General features: G+C 36.0%; 1 protein-coding gene across 1 annotated transcript in view; it reads left to right on the top strand.

The window, feature by feature from the left end:
* The window catches only part of LOC145672658 (cell adhesion molecule Dscam1-like), a 439,482-nt gene that overhangs the window by 293,790 nt on the left and 121,123 nt on the right, over window positions 1–24,569 (top strand). The window contains exon 6 of the mRNA XM_081741822.1: window positions 22,663–23,108. Coding sequence (XP_081597948.1) covers window positions 22,663–23,108 — 446 coding nt within the window. The remainder of the gene's footprint in view (window positions 1–22,662; window positions 23,109–24,569) is intronic.

The raw sequence follows: 24,569 nt of genomic DNA, 5'->3' as shown, positions 1-24,569 counted from the left end.
AAAGGTTATGGTGTGCATATGGTGGGATATGAAAGGTGTGGTGTACTATGAGCTGCTGCAACCGGGTGAAACTATGAATGGAGAACGTTATCGACGACAATTAATGCGTTTGAAGCAAGCTCTGGCCAGAACACGACCAGAATGGGAGAACAGACATGATAAACTTATTGTTCAACATGATAACGCTCGCCCACATGTCGCAAAACCGGTCAAAACCTATTTAGAAAATGTCGGATGGGAAGTTTTACCCCACCCGCCGTATTCACCAGACGTTGCTCCTTCGGACTACTACTTGTTCGATTGCATGAACAACGATTTGATTGGACAGCGGTTTACTTCTTCAGAAGATATCGAAACATGGGTCTCTGACTGGATCGCTTCCAAGGATGAGGACTTCTTTCACCACGGAATCCGTACATTGCCTGACAGATGGGCGAAAGTGGTGGCTAGCGATGGACAATATTTTTCTTAAGGTATTTATGTATTTTGTGTTTGTACTACAGCTTCAATGTGTGCGTACCAACCGCACGAATTAATTCCTAGACCAAATACATGTGTATGATTGCTCTATTGTGTATTAGTACAGAGTAAATTCTAAGAGGAAGAACAGAAATGAAATATTTTAAGCAGGGTTAATAATAATAATAATAATAATAATAATAATAATAATAATAATAATAATAATAATAATAATAATAATAGAGAAAATGAACAGAATTTATAAAGTCGCATTGTTAAAAGTTTGGTGTGCGAATTTAGTCCTAATATGAGATTTTATTAATTATATATAATAAATGTAAGCGTGGTTTATTCGTGCGTGCTACTCAAACTGCGCAACTCATAAGGGTTGTACGCGTATGGTACAGTAGCCTTCGTCCTCCAACCGTGAAGAAAGATTCGGTTTGAACCTATGCGTGTCCTAAGAGGAAGGAGGAGATTCAAAGAAAGAAAAGTGGTTTAGAAATTATGCAAAAATAGAATATCTCACGAGGTGAGGTGATATAGAGTTCAGCGTGTCTTTCAGCTGTGACTCTATACAAGATATGCATCTACGACTTAACGTGGAACCCGAACCACACGACTCCTGCCGGGAATCGAAACCCGTATCATCTCTAGCTCTATCATGAGAGACACACAAGGGCGCCCATATTGTGGTTTTCAAAGGGGGCAAGTATAAGCGACATTTCAAATATAGTTGCAAATTTTGGGGTAAATATTCAAACAATTTTTGGGTTTTCGATCTTGCAAAGTATAATTTCCCCTAGAGGGGGCAATCGCCTCCTCCTACCCCCTTAATGGGCGCCCCTGGAGACACAGGGACATGCAAAAATAATCGAAAATAAACGATATTAATGTTAAATCCATAGCTTTTGAGTACATGAATTATGAAACCTTCTATATCGTTCACATCAAAGTTTAGCATTATCGGCATGGAGGTTTAATGGGAGGGGTGAAAATTTAATAATTCTTAATTGAAAGATATGAGTGTCTATTCAATAGTTTTCGGGGTTGCTGAAATTAATAATTACACTCCAGATACCATTAAAGCCCAAAGCTTTACTCTTTCGTTAGCAGGAAGGTTATTCATTTACTTAACTCAGGAGACCTTAAAGTTAAGGATATGAAACTCGATGCATATATTTCTAATTCAAAATTATTAGATACGTATTGTAGCTTAGACTTCTAAGGAGGGGAAGGGTCAATTTATGCAATGATTTCCTTCACATTCGAATAAAATACTGTTCCATTATATTGCGAAAACTCATTTCAAGTAGTGTCATTGTTAATAGTTTTCCGTATTTGTTTAGACCCCTACTCATTTATAACAGAATCTCACTTTTCCTGTAACACCTAAGCAAGCACTTCGTAAAGTAAATGCCATTAAAATCTATATTCATAGGACAGTGGTGCAAATGCAGTTGAGCTCTTCGGCAATCTTTAGCATGGAAAGAGAAAAAAGCCACCACATTGATATTGGAAAAGTAGCTAATGAATTCCTCCCCGAAAAAGATCACCCGCACATTTATTTTACAGATGGTGGTTTATAGCTATACGTAAGTTTGTTGAAATTGCTCCATAGTTGTGGGGGAGAGACACTGAAGCCATCCGTAATAAGGGGGGAAGTGGCATGTAAAAGTACTCAATATGAACAATATTAATATCGAAATCGTTATGGTATTAGTTTTCGTGGTCGCAGATGAATAGTGACGCTGTCGATGTTGCTTAAGTTCAAGTTAAGCCTTGGTTGGCATGGAGGTCAGAGTGGGAGGGTGACAGGCAAATAAATAAATAAATAAATAAATAAAATAAAATCGAAAACATCCTTTATTTGTGTCGAATATATATTTTTCGGGATCTCTGACATAAACGGTAATATTCCAGATGTGGTATATGACCAAGGTTGGCCCCATTCGCATGCGGTTTCAGAGGAGAGAACCGGTAAAGATTTCAGAACAGTTCCTTTGACTTAAGTTTCAATACACTTAGAGTGAGGAGTGGTAATACACAAATACTGGTGTCACATCCGGACCTATGAGAGGTATGATTTCTGGGGAACTGTCGTTGCTCCAGGGAGGCATTACCCCATGATCAGTCCCTAAAATTCAAACTGCTTTACAGGAGCGTAGGCAGGAATTTATTTCAGTGATCGAAAGCATTTTTAGGGTTAAATTGTTCAGATACTAAATTCGTTTGAAATCCCTCCAGGAGCCCATGTTGCATCGTACGTTCAACTGTATTTTTTTCTGAACCAAAACTTTCTCTCTCTCTCTCTCTCTCTCTCTCTCTCTCTATATATATATATATATATATATATATATATATATATATATATATATATATATAACAGTAACAGGATCGGTTGTAGACATTTTGTAAGTGTAAATAAACAATATTTAGTCGCCCCGCCTAAATGATAATAAAAGAATAGAATGCTGTAATGGACAAAAATTCTTCAGATAATTGTTACAATTACAAATTTCTTCAATATATAATAATTCAGTCTTCCTGTGAGTATTAAAGGAAAATGGCGAAATTAAACCTAATTAACTGTGGATGAATCCTGACCAAAGTTCCTGTTTTAATAATTTATATATATATTTTTTATTAAATAAGCACAGGAAACAACTAAAATGTATACCTAAGATGTATTTTGACGAATACAGTTGAAACATAAAAGTCGAAATAGAATAAAACTAATGAGCTTTAAGTCTAACATTATCACAGGTTTGATTTTGACAAAGAGATATGCTCTTACACTTCATTAAAAGCATATTTAAATAGTGTTTTCTAGTGATACAAATATGGTAGTTAGCTTAATTTCTCGTTTTCTTTGTTACTGTAAAGTTCATGTTATAAAGACACTTTTCTGGGTTTCAATTTGGCAAAATCTCTTATTATTGCATCAATATCAATTTCATTCAGAATGTAATTTTCAATGGCCATCAAAGCTAGTCCATTTAATCGTTCTTGAGATATAATTGATTTCAAATAATTCTTTATTAATTTTAGTTAAACTAGTTCAATACACAACAAATGACAAAAGTGTGTGTCTTAATTGATATTTAATTTGTCCTCGATTCAGTGGCAGCACTTTAAAATCAGGTTCCTTCGCAAAAATTCTTTTCAGGGCCCTTTAGGCCTATAGAACAATTCAATTCTTTCATGTTTCTTTCCAACATAAGCGTACGAAATCAGGTAGTAACACAATGTAAACACAAGCAAAGATGCACCCAAGATTTTTCTTTCTGGTCCGAAGATTTTTCGGAATAGCCTACAAATGCAAATAATTTTGTGTATCTGCCCCTGAAATTGTGCTAATTGAAGGATCCAGACTCTCAGACTACCTGTGCAATGTTTCGTCCACACATATTTTTAGGGGGCCACTTTCCCCCGGGAGGAGATCAAAATAATACATCTGTAATATAATAATAAATAAAAGAGTAGCAGCAGTGGCCCTCTGAATACTAAGTGTACCCCCCGGAAGATTTTTCTGAAAGGAACACTGTACCTATTAGGGATGCCCACGAGACAAGATGTGTAGCTGTCTCGTCTCGAAAATGTGTTGTAAAAGTGATGTCTCGACTCGAAAAATGTATATTTCTCTATTGGAAAAACCGTGTCTCGACTCGAATTTTGTCTGGAAAATCCTGTCTCGATTCGTCTCATGCGCATCCCTAGCACCTATGTCGGTGCATCCCTGAACACAAGTAACTAATAATCAAAACTCTACTTTGCATTAGAATTATTACTAATTTAAAATATCGCTCCATCTAAATTTAATAACAGAGAATGGATTAATAATTATTGTTATACTGTTATAATAAAACAAGCATCTGTATATGCTGCTGTGATAGAAAGTGAGAGTACTGAAAAAAAAACTACTTGTCATCCAAATGACCTTTCATCGCTTTCGATTATATCCTTTCAAGTTATATACTTATATGCCGCGTGAAAACTAATTGTATTCAAATATATTTTGAAATACATGAAATTTAATTCAGACCCGTAACACAAATGACCGTATCGTTCCATTTTAATTCAACAATTAAATTACTGCAATCAGGTAAAATAACCTTACAGTTTCAAAAGAATGTCGACCTGCAAATGCTTCGTTAACAGTGACTGGTATTGACAACTCCCCACCTCAACATTTGAATGATTTTGTCCAGAACGCGAAAGAAACCTTTTAGAGCCTTCGGTTGCCTCTTATCTTCTTTCATGTTTTGTAGCTTTCTTTTCAGATAAAATGGTCACTTGGTTTTATATCGTTGCTCATTATTATTACATGAAAAACAAAGTACTATTAAAAAGTGAAAGCACACATCATTATAAATTAAAAAAATAAAACAAAAACGAAATGACTTAGGATAGAAATGAAAATCTTGACGAACGACAAATTAACTAATAGATATTAAACAAAGTGAGGATTAAGCAGTGGACAGCGATTTGAGCCATTAGGAACTTAAGTTAAAATTTCCCTCAGAAATGATTTTTAAAAAATCCATTTGTACCGCCCGTTTTTTCTTAGTATTCGCTCCACTCCCTGGGCGAATGGACAAGAAAAGCCTACTTGCTTGCATGGGGGCCCGAAGAATTTTTTAGAGGGGTCATCTTCCTGGTTGGTATATTACGTTTGGTATTTTTATTTGTATTAAGAAAATCTTAAGAAATTATACATATATATTATACTTGTCGTAAGCCAGGTGGGGCCCGGCCCCCTCGTCCCCTTTTGGGCGCTCATGCTTGCTTCAACTTTGATAATGTGAATTTCATTTACGGTGATCTTTCTCACCCTTAACTGAGGTCATTGAACCAAAGTACTATGCGAAGACACTGTTTAAGACAAGATGGAGGAGCACCCTTGGAGACATTTCTTTCTACTGTGATAATGCCACCCAATCCATAAACAATACTTGCGGTTGAATTCCTTTCGTTTGTTGATCCATTCGGATTTTAAAGACATATTTGGCAATGATATTCTCTAGCAAGGTGTCGGAAGGATTGTTGAGGAAGGAATGAAGAGTCTGTTATATTTGTATTTTGTTCATATGGTGGGATTGTGGAAAGAATACCACTGTCTTTAGCTGTACGGTCATAGTGCTTAATACAACATCTATTCGAAAGCTAAATTTACCTTAGTTTTATCTCATATTCGTAAAATACCCCTTTTCCCTCTTTAAATAGGTCTATCCTGTGCCGTGGAAATTTTCCTCAAACTAGCATCACTTGTGCGTGTGGTATTGGCATCAATTGATGTACGAGTTCATTTCAAAGGGTGTTTTACAGCCAACCACGCAAAGATTCGACTTTATTGTCCTTTTGATGTATTTTATCTGTGTCTCAGTCTGTACAATATTTATTTGAAGCTATATGAGGAAACTTTTTCATCATAACATTTTTTTAAATAAATATTTACATTTAAAACAAAATTCATTTTTCTAATTTGGCTCCCTGTTCACCTGGCACCTCCTGCGAACGCGTAGTTCGCAGGCTTCAAGATCCGGCCCTGCAGTAACAATGAAATTCTGTATTACCGCCCGACTATCGTTGTTGTGAAAACATTCATCATGATATGACGTAGGGAAATGAGTTACATTAGGGTTCTAAGATCTAATATCAACGTTGAAACATCGCAAGTAAAACAAAAACATGTAATAGCAAATAGTTTTGAAAATAATTTCAGTTTAAACTAGCTGCGACTACATTTAATTCAAAATTGAACTTCTGGAGTGCAATATATGAGCGTAGCTAAAAGTAAAAATCAATAAAAACAGTCGGGATTTGAACCTAAGCTATACAAGTAAAAGTCCCTTACACTAACCATTCATCTACTATATTTTGTTTACTAAAAATATTTTCCATGCAGCAAAATGCCATTTCACACTGAAACATTAACAACATAAGAACAAAGATTTCAACAAAATTTGCCGAATCTTATGTATTAAAGGTATCCTGGTATTCGCCCAGTGGTACTGCAAAATCACTAGTCAGGATGCCTCGTATCGAAATTTGAACCGGGAGACTCTCAATTACGAAGCGTCAGCACTAACCAGTAACCTTTGTTCGCTCAGTAAATGTCTTCAAATTACTTTTCTGTAATTATTTTTCAAAAATTTTTATTATTTTCATGAAGCAAAGAGTGCATCTTCTACTTGGGTTGAGAACTATATCTACTATACTTCTAACAGTCAACTAATATTTGATGTTTATTATTTCTATCGATTTTCTACGTCTACTAAGTTATTTCAATTTTTTATAAGTTTTCCCTTCCGTTTATGACAATGATTAGAAATGAAGGCTCCTCTTCTTATACAAATCTTGATTATTGTAACATTTTTTAGTCAAAATTCTGAATTATTGAAAATATTTAAATTAGTTAGAATGAAGAGGATAATACTAAGAAACATGGTTAGAAAAAAAGAAACATTGTTGTTTAACGAATTGATAAAATCAAGCTTTTTCAAAACAAAAAAATACTGTATGGTATGGGATGATCATGGAAAAAGTAAAAATAGCCATCGAAGACACACTAACCAACTACTGTACGCGGATAAGTCAAGGTTCGTTAACTTGGTAGACGTATATGAAGAAACCACTAAGAGAAAATAGCTGATAGCTTTACGCCTAATCATCTCAGCGACCTCGAAACTATGAACTCTACATTAACATCAGTTGTCGTTTTCGATCATTTTATATGTTACTCCCTTCCATTGTCCCAAGGTATGTATTACCCCTTATCCCAATGCATGAAAAGCAAATAATATTTTCGCAAACACCGCGAGCGGCAGGGAGGGAGTAACAGAACGCACACAGCTGGCTGTATGGCTTTAGGGCAAATACCTAAAGGCATAAGCAATAGGCTACTTGACCAAGAGCAATGTTGCCAAACGTAAGACGAGGTAAGCCCACGCGCAGCCTGTCTCTTCGCGTGACATTACCTTCGACACAAAATCACTGACCCTTCGAAAAAGATAACATTGTTGCGCTCTCAGAGTCAGGTTTTAATTGCATTTGTATTGAAGAAATGAAATGAAATCTTTAAGTTTTACGTCGCACGCATGTGTCGGTTAGGCTAAAGGAGACGGTGATGATGAGTAATGAATGAAATGAAGAAAGTGGGAGGAAATAGGAGAACCCCGAGGAAACCGACGCACACGGTTTTCGTCCGCCACAAAGTTCAATTGGCGGGGGCTGGGATCGAACCCGAGGCCCCAAGCACTAGAGGTGAAAGCTCTGCCACTATGCCACCGCGGCCCTAAAGGAAAAGAAAAGAAAAGCGCACCCAAGACAATACCTCTAGAGTTGTGGGGAAACTTGTCCAAATAGACTTTTCTTTTTATTTACATTTAAAAAGAAATAAAATATATTTCCATGATGGAATAAAATTCCACTAATATAATAGACATCTAAATTAGAAATAGCAAAAACAGCTGAAAGTAAGGAGAAAGCAGTAATTTCACATCAGGTTCCAAAGAGAATAAACAGCACCGAGTAAGCAAACAACAGCGTTACTCCTCCTGTGGTCCTGTCCCGAGCATATGTCAAAGGTGACGTCATTGCACGATATGACGGAAACGCGTTCAGTGATGAACTTACCAAGCCAGTAACTACTGTATTTAGGCCACGGAGTCCGACACCCTATAAAGTACCTTTTATCTATACAGGATTATGCGCGATCAACATTATAACTGTTACATTTTTCATTCTCTGTTGCAAGAAAATAATTGACATAAGGATAGGACCTGTACTTAAACGCAAAATTACATAAACGGTCTGGTAGTTTTAGTTAGAACGATCCGTCAACTGGAGGTGGGGTAAGTTCTCAAACATTTAAATATACGACGTCTTATATACTGTAGGTGCACTACGCAACCAGTTACTAGAGAACAAACCCCGAAGTAGGACTGGTATCAAAACGAGGCAATACGAGACTATTTACAGTATTAGTCTCCTTTCAACCGACAAATAGCGGTCTCAGTCTCGTCTCAATAGTTTCGAAATAAATTATTTGAAATTATTCCACACTAAATTCGACAGTAGATAAATAAAATACACCTCCAATAGTTTTCCCTATTGCTTCGGTGTATAATGGATGCACCATTTTCTACTAGATAAAGTATGAATTAGCAATTCATATACAACATTCAAAAATACATATGTCTGTTTCCATTAAATATACTCATTGTTTCTTAAATTATTTATTTACTAATTGAAATACCCGGCGTTGCACGGGAAGAATAGGTTTATATTTCAAAGATATATTTGAGATTAGTTTTCCCAGTAGAATACATATTTGAATCGGAATGAAATAGTACGAATCCATTTCCAGCAGGAGCAAATGAATTAACTTGCCGCTAACGAAGAATAAAAACTTGGGCTTTTATGGTATCGGGAGTGTCATTATTCACTTCAGCGACCCAGAAAACTATTGAATAGACACTCATATCTTTCAATTAGGAATTTTTAGGACCTCGAAAGCTATGGATTTAACATTAATATCGTTCCTTTTCGATTATTTTTACATGTCCCTGTGTCTCCCATGATAGAGCTAGAGGTGATATGGGTTTCGATTCCCGGCAGGAGTCGTCTGGTTCGGGTTCCACGTTACGTCGTAGATGTATATCTTGTATAGAGTCACAGCTGAAAGACACGCTGAACTCTATATCACCTCACCTCATGAGATATTCTATTTTTGCATAATTTCTAAACCACTTTTATTTCTTTGAATCTCCTCCTTCCTCTTAGGACACGCATAGGTTCAAACCGAATCTTTCTTCACGGTTGGAGGACGCAAGGCTACTGTACCATACGCGTACAACCCTTATGAGTTGCGCAGTTTGAGTAGCACGCACAAATAAACCACGCTTACATTTATTATATATAATTAATAAAATCTCATATTAGGACTAACTTCGCACACCAAACTTTTAACAATGCGACTTTTTAAATTCTGTTCATTTTCTTTATTATTATTATTATTATTATTATTATTATTATTATTATTATTATTATTATTATTATTATTATTATTATTACTATTATTGCAATAGCTATATGAAGCAATTATCTCGGCCAATTTTGTTAATACACACCATTCAGCGAACCGGTAGTTGTAGAAATCAGGCTTTTGCAACAGCAATTGTTAGCTCAATCGGTAGACCGCAGACTTATGGATTCAAGGGTTACGAGTTCGAATCTAGCCTAAGTCAAAAGATTTTTTTCTGATATAATTCTTGAGATGGAAATGTTTCTCTCTTCACCTTTATCTCGTAATTCTGAATAGAGATGTTTGGATGTGGAAGAAAAAAGTATGCTAGGATATAAGAAAAGAAAGATAAATTACATGATACCTTTTGCAATTTTTAACTATATTTTCACCTATCTAGGACGTTTCTAAAAAGCTCAGACTTCTAGACCTCCTTTTCGCTCTCTTACGCGTCGCGTCGTTTAACTAATTTCTACAATTACTTATTGAGTCTAATTTACTTATAATTACTTATTGAGTAATTATATATATATTACAGATGTCTTATCTCTTTCTCTTTTCTCTACATCATGTCTTGAGATGAATGTTTTGACAATAGGTTACAGACGCGATTTTACAAAATAATACGATCTGCGATATCAGTGATACATATTGTTGTGTTTAACTTAACATATAAAGCAATAAATAGAAAAACTGAGAATACAAATCTTTTCGTGCACTGATGCTTCAAATCTGTGTCTTTACCCCCTATACCTATGTTAATTCCCTAGTCAAAATAAAAACTCTTCAAAATTAATCAAAAATTCTTATACAACCATCCCTTCCTTGGAGTACTGCGCGGTCACATACCCGTCACTGCGATGTAAAGGCACTTATGGCGACGAGGATACAATTCCAACAAACATCTAAAATAATGCAGAATTTTCCATGAGAGATATAGCAGGAAGGTTGTATGAATAATTTATCGTTCGGAAATTTGGACATCACGATAGTTGGAGAAGAAAAAATATGGAGCTTCGAAATGTGGTATTGGAGGAAGATACTTATAAAATAGACGGAGAAAATAATAAACAAAGGTGTTTTAAAAGGGGTAGGAGAAAAGAGGACCCTTTTAACTAGCACCTTTTGTAGGAAGGTGAATTAGATAGGACACATCTTGTAATGATACTGTGTTCTTCATAACGTCATAGAGGGAAAGATAGAAGGATAGCAAGGATAGGTAGACAAAGAACACTACTGACCGATAATTACAAAATTGGAAGAAAATACTGAAAGCTAAAAGAGGAAGCTGAATATTGGAAATCACGGAAGAAACGTTGACAGGCAGAACTTACAGAGGTAGTTCTCTCCTATTAGTTCCCATGACTTGCCGATAGGCACAACATTTATTAGTAATAATAATTATTATATATTCTCAATAGAGAATTTGGATGTTCTTTTATTTGTTTATGGGTTTGAGAGCTTGTGGACTGAACTATTAAATCTACGAATCACATTTGCCTGATTAATTCAAAAGTATGTTCAAAATTTCTAGCCTTTCCAACTTCATTGAGATTCCAAGGAACACCTTCACCTACTCAATATGCAAGTTTATTCAGACTGGTACCTTCCCCAATGTCTAAGTTCAAATAATTAACTTCTTTCCCTCTCGGAACGGTTTGTAAACTATATAATTTGATTCATTACATTGCCAACACTGTCTCTATACGAACATTTGATACAGTTGGAAATTTGATATATAAGTATATTTGTGTTCAATACAACCTTTCTGGCGACACGATTTTCACTGATGGAGATTTGTTCCAAACTAATCTTCGGAGAAAAATAATTCTGATCTCTCGCGTATACTTATTCAGTATACAATTCATTATCTTGAAAGAACTATAATTATTGTTCTTAAAGATAATAATGCTTTTTTAATTGAAAAATTTTGGGCTGCATGTTTCTTGTAAAACAAAGAAGAAATCCAAGAGTGTTCGGAGAGTTATCAAACCTCATTAGCGTAACTGCATTATTACAATAATGTAAGTATACTGTATTTTATGATACATAGGAAATCACATGGCAGGAAAGCTGTTCATTTTGAATCCTAAACTGTGCAAAATTGGAGTGAGAAGATCTTCCATTCACCAAAAATTTTAAAACTGTTATGTCTAAAATTCCAAAAGACGATAATGTCGCTATATTATATATACAATGGCGTTTTCTTAACCTGATATTTAGATCTGAAATTAGTATTGGTACAACTAAAGTTTTGTGATCTGTTATCAAACTCTTAAGTTAATCGCCATTAACCCAAGCTTCCGCACATGCTTCATGTTAACGTTCCATTTTTCCTCCCTATCCGTTCCTGAAATGTAAGTATAATGCGCATACTGTTACGTATTTGGAAACTGAGAAATACAGTCTAATTGTTACATTTATTTATTTATTTATTTATTTATTCACAAAGTTTCATACAGCACTAGGCCAATTAGCTGAAACTGTACGACATAAAGGCAAAAAGAAAACAACAACAAAAACATAAAAGAATAAAACACAAAAAGGTTCAACTTTCAATATACAAAGTTCTCATCAAGTGAATTCTAAAATTTCTCTCAGAGGTAAAAATGTTACATCCTGTTGACAATGTATTATAATCGCGCGCTAGCCTGTAAAACGAGGAGCGTTTTACAATCGATAACCTAGGTATCTCGTAAGTTAGTAAGTTGAGAGAGCGAGTTTGCCGCTGAGGAGCACAGAAGTTAATTTACGATAGTGAAAATTCAGAGTCAATTTTGCCATTGATGATTTTATACAGGTAAAGTAAATCAGCTCCATGGCGTTGTTTGTCAGGAGAATATAAGTTCACTAAAGACATTAGTTCTTGTTTCTAGTAATTACGTAACTCGGGAATTCTGCGTCTAACTATAGCAAGGAAGAAGCATACAGAGTCAATGCGAGATAGCTTAGTAGGTACTGCCATGTTCCATACAGGTGAACAATATTCAATGATTGAAGAAATAAAAGCCTTATAAAACATTGTAACGGCAGGAAGACTTTGTATTTCCTGAAATCTATAGAGTAAACCAAGTAGTCTCATAGCTCTAGATGAGACCCAACTGATATGTTCCACAAAGAAGAGTGTTTCATCAAAGACAACACCTACAGTATATCTTTTAGAGTTGAAACGCGTCGGATAGGTACATTGTTAACAGTATATAGTATATGTCGGAGCACATTCTTTTCTAAGGAAATAGAGATTGGAATACATTTATTGGGATTTAGAGCCAGATTCCAGATGGAGCACCAATTACATAGCATATCTATGTCAGCTTGCAGTGAAGAAGCATCGTCTACAGTGTTAACGACTCTGAAGAGTTTACAGTCATCAGCGAACAGCAATATATTTGATGATGAAGTTAAGAAGATGCTAGGTAACTTGTCCATATACAATAAAAACAAAAGCGGATCTAGCACGCTTCCTTGAGGCACTCCGGATAAGATGGGACTGAATGGAGACACTGATCTAGGTAGAGTGACACGTTGTTCTCTTCCTGAGAAATAATCTAGGAAAGAGAGGAGCGTACCATGAATGTTACATCTAATGGAGAGTTTGTAAAGAAGCAACTGGGAGTTAGACATGATGTTTGCGCCGCACGAGTGACTAACACTGACAAATTTGTAAGACACGAGCGTCCGGATAGGAAACCATGCCCAAAACTACTTAAGCAAGGTTTGACAAAGCTGTACACTCTATCTTTAAATCTTTTCTCACAAAGAATCGGCACAGAAGAGAGAAGAGAAATAGCTCTATAAGATGAAACCTATTTTCTATCTCCAGATTTGAGGATACGTATGGTATTGGCAGCCTTCCACAGATTGGGAAAGGTACCTTCCGAGACACATCTATTGAATAACAACGGTAAAGGGTAGGCAGTGAGTGCGCTGTGTTATAAAGAAAAACAGTACTGATATTGTCTGTACCAGAAGAACGGCGAGAAGATAGCGAAGAAATTGTTGATTTGACCTCATCAGGGAAAGTTTTAATTGTAGTCATTGAATGCGAACACACACACATGGATCTTAAGAGGGGAAATCCCAAGCTTAGAAAAGTTATTGCAAAAGTACTCATTGAAAGCAGCAGATCTATGCTTTCCATCGAAACTATTTGAGTTGTAGCCTGAATTTTTTTCAGAATACGAAGTTGTCGCCTGCGGCAATTTATGAGAGTCCAGAAGCTATTTGGTTCGGAAGTGAATTGACATGAGAGAGTTTGCACATATTTCTTGTATTTCATGTGAAGAAGATATTTCGAATGCCGAACAATGTCTTAAAAGACCTATAGGTTTGTTCACTCGGAAACTCCTTCCACTCCACCCAAGCGCCGTGTTTATTTCGAAGAAGAAAACGAGCCTCTGCATCAAACCACGAAAGGAACTGACGGGGCCGTTTCAGTTTTCGCGGGACATAGTCTTTAACAACCCCAGAAATAATATCCGTAAAAAGTGAAACAGCATCGTTAATATTACCATTATTCAAGTATACACCAAGGAATTAATTCAAGGGTGCGATTTATATTGTCCCACGGTGCCTTCTTCGACAGCCAAATAAATTGTTTAGGCTCGAAGCTGATATTTCTTGATGACGGCCTAGATAATGGAATATCAACGTCCAAAGATTCATGATCTGATGGAAACAAATTTCTACGTGGAGTGATGTCAAGTTTATTAACAGAAGACATCACATAATCAAGAATATTCTCGCGACGAGTAGCAAATAGGTTAAATTGACTGACCCCTAAATCTTGGATAAAAATATCTAAAACAAACAGTCATCGCTAGGACATTAATTTACATCCGTCCTGGTGTCAATCCAATCTATTGACAAATTAAAATCACCAAAAAGAACAATATCGCATTCATTAAGGACCGCAAGCACAGAATCCCTACAATTCTCGAGTACATAAATAGGAGAGTTTCTGTGAGGTCTATAGTAACAGCCAATCAAAACTTTTTTGTATATTGCAATAAGAAACTTGTTACCAAATTTTATTACTTAAAATCTGCATAAAGATTCTCTAACGAAACTCACTATAAGATCATCTGGCTGAGTCAGGGATCCAAATCTTTAACATTATGTCTTGTGGGATTTACTTATTTTCTACGCCTTTTTTTTTTTTTTTTTTTTTGAGAAATCGGGCGCTGGAGTCATGATAAGTAATTCCCACAGAAACTTAAGTCTGATTTTAATCTATATTACTAGGGTAAAATTAGATCTCTGATGAGTGCAAGGTCTGAGAAGGTACTATGAGAACCTTCAGTGTATTAAAGAACTGTGTTGCTAGAGGAATCTGAATATAAAAATATGCAATTTAAAAGTTTATGTAGTGTTTAACTGAAATCAAACCAACTATATCTTACTCTAATATGCAGATACAGTGAAACCTCTACTAACGGACACCTCTATAAAGCGGACACCTTCCTTAACGGACATATTTTGTAATCCCCAAACACTGTAATAGGAAAACATATATTGGCAAACCTCTCTAAAGCGGACACTCTCTAGTGCGGACACAGACAGTCTTTTCTGTTGTTTATAGGTATTATTTACCTCCATATTACGGACACTTTTTCTAAAAAATAAGTTGAAAAGTGTAGTAAAAATACATTTTTAGCAATTCATACATGTGTCACCAAGGAAGCATTGTGAAAACATTTTGCCTCCTCAAATGTCTGGTCAGCAACCCAGATGAAGCGTCTCTGTTTAACAACACTCTTATGTCCTTTTCTTGCGTCCCGCTCCCACCCAAGCTATTTTAGACACAAAAGTGATTGACAGTTGCCCGCCGTTAGGAATGACACGTTGTGCTACTGTCCCGTTGGAATCTCTAACCAACCAGAAGACAAGTTTAGTATTTTTTGCGCTCAGGTATATATATTGTCTCAAAAAGGACACTTCAGGACTGCAATTACCCCACAATTTAAAGCGCCATACTGAAAACGAAGGAAGTACTGATAAGTGTAAAGTGCAGAAAACTATAACATGTTATTTCCATGTTGTGCCTCGAACAGAGCATTGGACGACAAAGGATAATGCATGTTATATTCGTAAATACGTGATTCATGCAAAAATATTTTTTTTCTAATTGTATATTACCTTGCTCACTAATTTACATAACAAAATACTGAAATCTCTTGAAGGCGGACACCTCTCTATAGCGGACAATTTTTGATTCCCCACGGCTGTCCGCTTTAGAGAGGTTTCACTGTATCAATATAATTAATAATATTTTAAGATAATGTCCAAATACTATATAATACAACCTGTAGTGAATGAATACAGTGAAATATTTATTTTGATTTATTTGTAGCAAATATAGTACATGTATACATGAATACAACTTCGCCCACATGAATACATGAATACAACTTCCTTCAAAATAATCGCTTACCATGATTATACAATTATGACAACGCCTGTATAGATGTTCGCATAGTTTGGGCAAAAGCAGACTACGGGTTACGTTGAGTTCAAGCTTCTGTTGGATGTCGGCAATGTCCGGAAACTGTTGTTCTTGTAAGTGTTTCTTCAAGCAAGAGAAAAGGAAATAATCATCAGGAGCCAAGTCTAGTGAATAGGGAGGATGATGGAGTACGACAAGCCCCTTTGGCGCCAGAAACTTTCACAGTTCTTGTGGCATGGGTGCACGCATAATTGTGCAGCAACACCAAGATCCGTTTCTGGCGTACTGGGGGCAACCTTGTCACATGTTCAGGAAGGGACCCAAAATGTTCATCCAGATGATCACATTCAATCGAATGTCTTCTAGCAGGTGTTCTTTATGCATGGAACCTCCAGTATGGTAACAGTAATTGGCATTGTCTTCATGTATAATGTCTTCTTTTGCCTAATCTTTTAGAATTTCAGTGACCCTTGGCGGCACCACTTTACCTTTTCGATTTTGGGCTATACTTCAGATACCACGACTCTATCCCGATCAGGAAAGGTGAGTCACTATCCACCTTATGGATAAAGTTTCCGCACGACGCCATCTTGTCTTGTCTCAGATTAGGAATCAAGATATGAGGCACTATGCTCATACCTACTTTACGCTTACCGAATCAGTCGAGGATTTTTGGTCAACAATTAGCGAAATTTTACGATGTTATCGTTGGTGCAAGACGTCACGATCCCTCCGGGCCGCTGCGTCCCTTTCATGCTGTTCTTAGCTTCGCGGAAACGCTTGTACACTTCTGTTCACTAAAACCTAGACTGTCTTCAACAGACTGAGTTAAAAAAATGAATTTAATCCTTACTTCCCTCGGGTCTGCTTACCAAGAAAATATATTTTCCGTTTATTCTGTTATAGCGCAACATGCGTATTCTTTAATAGAATTATATCTTCTGAACATTGTTACCAAGTAAATATACAAGTTTGTAGAAAACTTGAAAAAATATAACAAGAAAGAAGATAAAAATGAGAAACTGCCATATTACATATTGTATAACGCCGTGCACTTAACAGTAATAGTAAAGATGGAAAAGTATTAGTAATGCGCTCTTGGTGTAGTGAATATAATCATGAAGCTGTGTGCCACTGTTTATTTTGGCTTCGGTTCAAATCCTGTCTCCAAATATTACTTTATTTTTTATAAAGAATCTGCATTTTTTTGACAAGTACTATCCATGTCTGAATGTAAGAAATTTATATCACAGCTATGTAATATAATACATTAGAACATGCATATTACACAAAATCTCAAATCCTTCCCCTTTTAGCTTCTTAAATAGAAAGGAATCTGGATACACGCTCATCCTAGAAACTAGTTCTTTAGCATTTCGTGCATCAGCAGCACATACCAGAAACTTTCCAGAACAGGCTCTGGTTCTACCACTTGCAATAAGATGGCGCTGTATATTTCGAGTAACCAAGCATAATTGTTGTTTCGTGTAATTCTAATTCTCCCCAAAAGATTGCGTTGGAACTAGTAATTTAGTATAAGCTAGATAGGTATTGACCCTTGGAACTTAGTGAAGAAGTCAGTGTGGCCTTTGAGCTAAAACGTTTGGAAACTCCTAGTCTAGAATAAGTGCTGAAATTGCATCCGTACCTCCCATCTCTATATTATATAAACTATATCTTTATCTTTATATTTTTTTGCTAAGTGTTGCTGTAACCTGACTTTGGTGGAAAAATGAAACAAATTAACTTGACGTCCTATAGAGTCCAAAAGTTCAAAGCTGCATTTATAAAAGCTCTCCACTGACATCTTTTCTTAGCAAAACTGGATTCAGTTTCTACTTTCTATTACCATTACTCTCAGATCCATCATAATATTCTCCTCTTACCTCCGTCTTCTCTTTTCCCAGTGGTATTTTTCTCTTCAGGATTTCTTTCACTCAATATTTTGAATGCATTTCTACTATCTTCCATCCTGGCTACATGACCTATCCTAAAGATGCGATGAAGCAAAATGTCCACTCAGTGCGAGGTTTGTGACTATTTTCTAGTTATTAAGGTCAAACTCAAGCTTGTGCTGTGTGTAATTCACAAGAACATTTTGATCAAGAATGCCCCTGCCAGAAACGTGTGCACTACAAAATTCACCGGCTAGTTTGAAGCTCTCAGCTGCTACCATCATAATCTTCCACACGAAAACGAATCTCTCAATATTGGTAACTACAAGCATTTCTCTTTGCTTGCTCATGATTAACATGGTCCAATTCCATGTCGTGATATTCCAGCCCCTGACATATCCCAAGATGGATTGCGGTGGCTCAGTGGTAGAGCGTTCACCTCTAGTGCATGGAGACCTTGGATCGATTCCAGCTCGCGCCAAATGAGCTTTGTGGTGGACAAACACCGTGTGCATGTTTTTTCGGAGTTCTGCCGTTTTCTGACCTTTTATTCATTCTACCATTTTAATAGTTTCTCATCACCGGCTCCTTTAGCCTAGCCGGCATAATTGTGGGACGTAAAGGCTCAAGATTTCATATCCTAAGATCCCGCATTCGCCCCATCTCACATAGGAAAGGAGTTCATTCTGCTGAGCCGGAAGTTGTTGCCCCTCTGCATACCACTGCAGATTCCTCTTCTACTCCTGGCGACAACTCCCGGGAAACAACTCACCCAGATAGGTGACCAAATATCAGTAAAGGATTTGACCGTTTACCCTATTGTTCACATGTACGATTATAATAAGACTGACGTGCACTTCGAAGCAGACTTAAACAACATAATTGACCAGCATGTGTAGTCACTTACTAGTGAATCTGATGTCAGTGATCTATATATGAAAAACATAAAATTTCAAAATTAATGGCAACTCTTAGTGGAATGTCGAAAACTACTAAAGGATTTTGTTCTTCCGATGTCATACAAATTACAAGTGTACGGACACGTGTCACCTGCAGAAAATTAAAATCTGATACTCCCCCTGGAAACGAGTCATATTTATTTTCTTTGTCACATAGTGGCCTCATTTTTATACATTTATGCAGTTTTCCTTCGCAACTCTTTTTTAAAATTGTTGCTTATTTTACGTTTAGTCCAAGTTTTGCTACTAACCGTAATGATTTTACTTTGCCTGTTGCATCAAGGGATTTCATTTACAAAAGAGATGTAGATGTGCTGTCCGTTCAAGAAGTGGCACTTCCAGAGTCTGGTAGTGTTTCACATCATACAAATTATTCCCATTTTACGGAGAATTTGATAGGTGCTAGGATATGTAGTAGTGATTTAAGGTTTAAGGAAGTAAACGATCACCCAAATGAATAATCTCCGTTTGGATGTTTGAACACATCAAATTATGTAAAGCATATATCCCCTTTGGTTCCTGTACAACAAGGGAGAGGCACGATTTCTTCAATAGTAACTTCGCACACACTCTATTTAATGGTCCCGGTCCCTGTATCTTTGCTGGGGATTATAATTCACTTTTTTGTCATATTGACCAGACTCCGCACGTTCACCTTTTACTTGAACTCCAGCGCATAGTAGACCCATACAATTTAGTTTATGCAAGAGGCAATTTTCGACTAGTTGACCCGGGACATTCATTTTATATGTCCCACTCTTTCAATAGAACGGACCGCATTTATGTTAATTACTTGTTAATCAAGAACAAGAAATTAAACTTGAACCTCTCTGTTTTAGCGATCACTGTTTTCTTATTATGATACTAACCCTACCCGTATCCAAATTTTTTAGAAGTACTGCATTTTATTATTTTAACATATCTATATTTATGGACCCTGAGTATTAGCACTTAATTAGAGAGGAATGGGGAATATTATTTCCGTTAAGACCACGCTATTAGAACAAATTTATGGATTTTGGCGCCAAGCGAGGCAAACTGAGTTTCTACTGACAAAGTAAGTAATATTCTGTTGAACGGAACCAGGTATACACTATTCAATACAACTAGTATTATTTGAACCTTCTAAGAGATACAAAGCAAAAACAATTGCTGTCTCTTTCGGCCTCAAATTCAAGACATCATATCTCACTTATTACCGTCACATAAACAACAAACTAACAGATTTTTGTCTGATGCAAACTTGTTCCTAGTAACGACTAGAAACGGGCGAACATCGTACAAATTCAAAAAGAACAACTCAGAGGAAAACGAAAGTTGATTTCTTTTATTAAGGATCCTGACGGTCAAATTTATGAAGGTTTACAAGTACTTCCACAATTAGTTTAATATTATAAAAACAACTGTATTCAACACGTAAGGTTATAAATGTGTATAAATCTGTTTTAGATGTTATTCCTCCAATCATCAATGTAAATGTTCAGAAGTATCTAAACAGTCTCTTTACAATCGACGGAATTCAGCGCTCAACTTGATTAGGGAATGCCGCAAATCTACTGGTATTGAGTCTTTGTCATTAGAATTTTATCTTAGTCTCATTGATATTCTTGTTTCCTGCCGACGGATCTCTTCAATGAATATCGTGAAACCTGTGCCTTAATAGAATTTATCTCTACGGATATTACTGTCTTAACGCCTAAACAGCCTAACTCTATCTTCGTCGACAATTATCGCGTGATCAGTCTTTTATGTGCGGATTTCAAAATCTTAACACGATGTCTAGCGCTTCATATCAACCATTATGTAGAAGAGTTACTTAGTTCTTGTGAATACCGCTGTGAACAACATGCTTTAATTCATGAAACCTTTGCTAAGGTAAGAGATTTTATATCACGCCCTTGGGCAAGGGACCCAGGCATTAATTTCAGCCAACCGACACCAAACTACTTTAAGGTACCACTAAGAAGGTTTCTGGAAATTCAACAAGGAAGAGGGTGGAAAGTGAAGCAGGTATTATAGTAAAATGTCTATAAGTCTGAAGTGTAGAAACATGAAATTTAATATATGGACTTCAAATTTAAAATACTTAGACACGTGTGTCATTGTGTTTTTAATATTTCCCCTAGAAGGGAGGAAAAGGCTGGGAAAAAAGGGATTGAGTTACAACTGTTATAATAGGACTAACATTCTCGTAAATCTTTTAAGGTTAGCAACATGAACTTTTTATTTATATTTTTCATGTAAAATAATTAACAACGTGTTTCAGCTTTTTAAAATTATTTTCCCCAGAAATAAAAAAAATGGGGTGTTACAATTATAGTAAGATAGCCATACCTCGAAATCCCTTAAAATTAGATACATGAAAATTATATTTAGGCTTTTTATTTAAAATAATTAAACACGTGCTTCAGCTTCTTTATGTTTCCCTTAGAAGAAAAGAAAAATTGCTGGAATGGAAAAAGGTGGGGGTTGCGATTACTGTAAAAAGAAGGTCTTATCTTGAAATCCCTTAAGATTGGACTCATATTAAGGATATGAAATTTCGCTTTTAAACTCCTTCTGCAAAAGAAGAGAACATATAGTACAACGATTCCAGAAATTCAGCTTGTAACAAGAGAAGGGGTAATTTCTAATTTGTTTATTCAATACGTAAGAATGACTTGGAGGTTGCCAGTCTCACTATCAGGGGAAAACGGATGAACCATTTTAAATGAATTTTTGAACACTGTTAGCACTTGAGACGACATAGGTTTTTATAATTTCAGTTTGATTGAAATGTGTATTTTAATGGGGAAAGGGATTTCGCAAAGAATAATGCCATATACATATTCTAGCCGTGCGAATAACGATACATATGAGTTGCAAGGCCATAGACCAGACAAATGCGGGCTTAGTGTTAAATGTCAATATACCTATATATATATATATATATATATATATATATATATATATATATATATATATATATATATATATATATATATATATATATATATATATATATATATATATATATAACTTCCTCCATGTTGACTGTGAAATAATTATTTAAATAATTAATATTTTTCTGTCCAGAGTACGCACTTCTTTATTAAAATTTAAAATATTTCGTAACAGTGTCCATAACGTAACGTTATCTTCTTTAGACGTTAATATGTATCTTCTTAGGAAGAAATATCGTGAAGGAAGAGAACAAAATAGCGAATATGCTTCATAGTTATTTATTTAATTTATTTATTTATTTATTTATTTATTTCGACTTATTTTACATGTCGAGGTTAAGGCTATATGAATGAAGCTATATGAAGGCTATATATCTAACACCTAAACATGATTATATTATTTATAATTTGACTATAATTTGATATTATTTATAATCTGCCTTAGAGAGATAGATTAGGGTCTATAAATAATATCAAATTATAGTGTGAAACAGGAGAATTGAAGAGTTCGTTTTCAAAAATGAATGCTAAATGTTTAACATAAAGTCAATTTCAAACCCAGCAATAGAACATATTGTCGTTTAACCCAATAACTTTATTAAAATACAGCTACTCGAAGGAAGTTTGCTATTCTAATGAGGACTGGAAGAAATTCTTAAATAACACATAATTAGCATTATGTTTATATTGACAGAAATAATAAGAATTAGGAAGAGAAGTCTGACACCATGACTTAGATCTCTCGATATTTTCCTCGAAGCTCCTTCTACGCTAAAGAAAAAAACTTTCAAAATTATTTACTAATCGCTTCTTTCATAGCATTTTCCTGTTTTATGTTAAATTCAGATTTAAAATTTTGAGATTTAATTTTGGGAAAATAATATTACTGATAGTAAATTAATTATTATAAATTCATTATCTGTGTTTTCTGTAGGTGGATGAAAGAAACAGAAGGTACATTAGCAGAGGTTGTTGGATCTGTGTTAGTACGACCACTGCAAAGCGTTCTCCACTTTCCGCGAGTACAACCAGAGGATGGTGGACGATATGTATGTGTTGCCTACAATGCCCTCGGGGAAGACCGCAGGGAGTTATCTCTGTCAGTTTCTACAACACTCACTGTGCATATCCAACCTCAGCAGCAAGTGGTAGACGCTGGATTGAATGCAGCCTTTAATTGCTCTGTGAGTGGAACTCCTGTGCTACATATCTCTTGGCTAAAGGATGGGAAACCACTGATGGCTGGAGGCAGACTTCGGTTCATGGGAGCGGAAGTGTTATTGGTAACAGGAGTTAGGCGCGAAGACCGCGGAATGTACCAATGTTTCGCACGTAACAACGAAGAAAGTGCTCAAGGAAGTGCTGAACTCAGTCTTGGAGGTAAGTGTTTTAACTCAATCTATATATATAAAAAAGAACGTACAAAATCCTTTGTCCGCTCATCACGCTAATACGGCTGAACCAATTTCTTTCATTTTTGGGGGGTTATTAGGATTTGGACCCTAGATGGTTTTTATCATATCACTTTAATTTTTAATTACCAGTGTCTTGAGATAATTGACCATTCAGGTGTCCACAAATCCTTTGTTAGTTCATCATAGGTAAAAATAAACGTATTTATATGCAACCCGCATGACCGTGTCACTCGGCGGGTTAACATAAATGACAGGCGATATACAGCGGAAAATAGCTTGAGTCTTCTGTTTAAAATTTTTTAATTGATTTGCTTATTTTTACAGACACTTTTACAATATGCCAGCACCGGGATGACCGCAGCGAAGCGGGGCGGGTTAACATAAATGACAGGCGATATAATGTTAAGATTTACTGCAATCTTCTATGGTTTTTATCATATCACTTGAAAGCGAAAAAGTAAAAATTATCTAAGTAACAAAGTTTATTGCGTTCCGGGGTGACCGCAGCGAAGCGGGGTGAACGCTGCTAGTACACACTAAATATGTAACCCCAAAGATGTTTCTGTTTTCAAATTCATTGGTTGATTTGGAGTTTAGCGTCCCGTTCAGCACTAAGGCTATACAATGCGTATAAGGTGTAGACGTACAGTTTAAGGTGGAATCGGAACTACAATGAATCGATTTCTAGTCTTCTCTCATTGAAAATCGAACCCAGAATCCCAATGGTGCACACGTTAGCCACTAGACTAGCAGGTAGGTATTTTTAAACACGGTTCAACCAATATATACAGGGTGAACCTGAAAGGAGTGCACAAACTCTGGGAGCTGATTCGTGACATCCAAAGAAGACGAAATGTTATCTTGCATATTGTCAAATTCCTCTCGTGTAAGAGTGACAGGAGTGCAAACCTAAATAGAAAATCGAATCGTGACAATTCCAACGGAACAGAAAGATCTACAGTACTTCGTGAGATATTCGTGAATCGAAAGAAGACAAAAGGTCATCTTGTAAGTTCTTGAATTCCGAGTAGTGTATGAGTCACAGGAGTGCCAACTTGGAATCGAAACTCGAATCCTAATAATTGAAGTGGAACAGAAAGATGTACACAACGTACACGAATTGATATTAGACAACATGTAAGAGGACTTTCTGTCTTCTTTTGATGTTACGAATCCCCTCACGAAATATGTGCACATCTTTCTGTTCCGTTCCTATTGACACGATTTGATTTTCGATTCCAAGTTGGCACCCCTGTCACTCTTACACGACGCGGAATTCGACAATATGCAACAGGACTTTTTGTTTTCTTTTGATGTCACAAATCACCTCCTGGAGGTTGCGCACATCCTTCAGGATCACTCTGTATATACAGCTTAGGGCATCTAAAAGTACCACCTGAAATAGCGAAGAAACGAGAAAAACGCT

This window comes from Thermobia domestica, chromosome 16, assembly GCF_964235325.1.
Source record: "Thermobia domestica chromosome 16, izTheDome1.hap1.1, whole genome shotgun sequence".
In the NCBI taxonomy this organism is placed as follows: domain Eukaryota; kingdom Metazoa; phylum Arthropoda; class Insecta; order Zygentoma; family Lepismatidae; genus Thermobia; species Thermobia domestica.
This window is presented reverse-complemented; position numbering and strand designations above follow the sequence as displayed.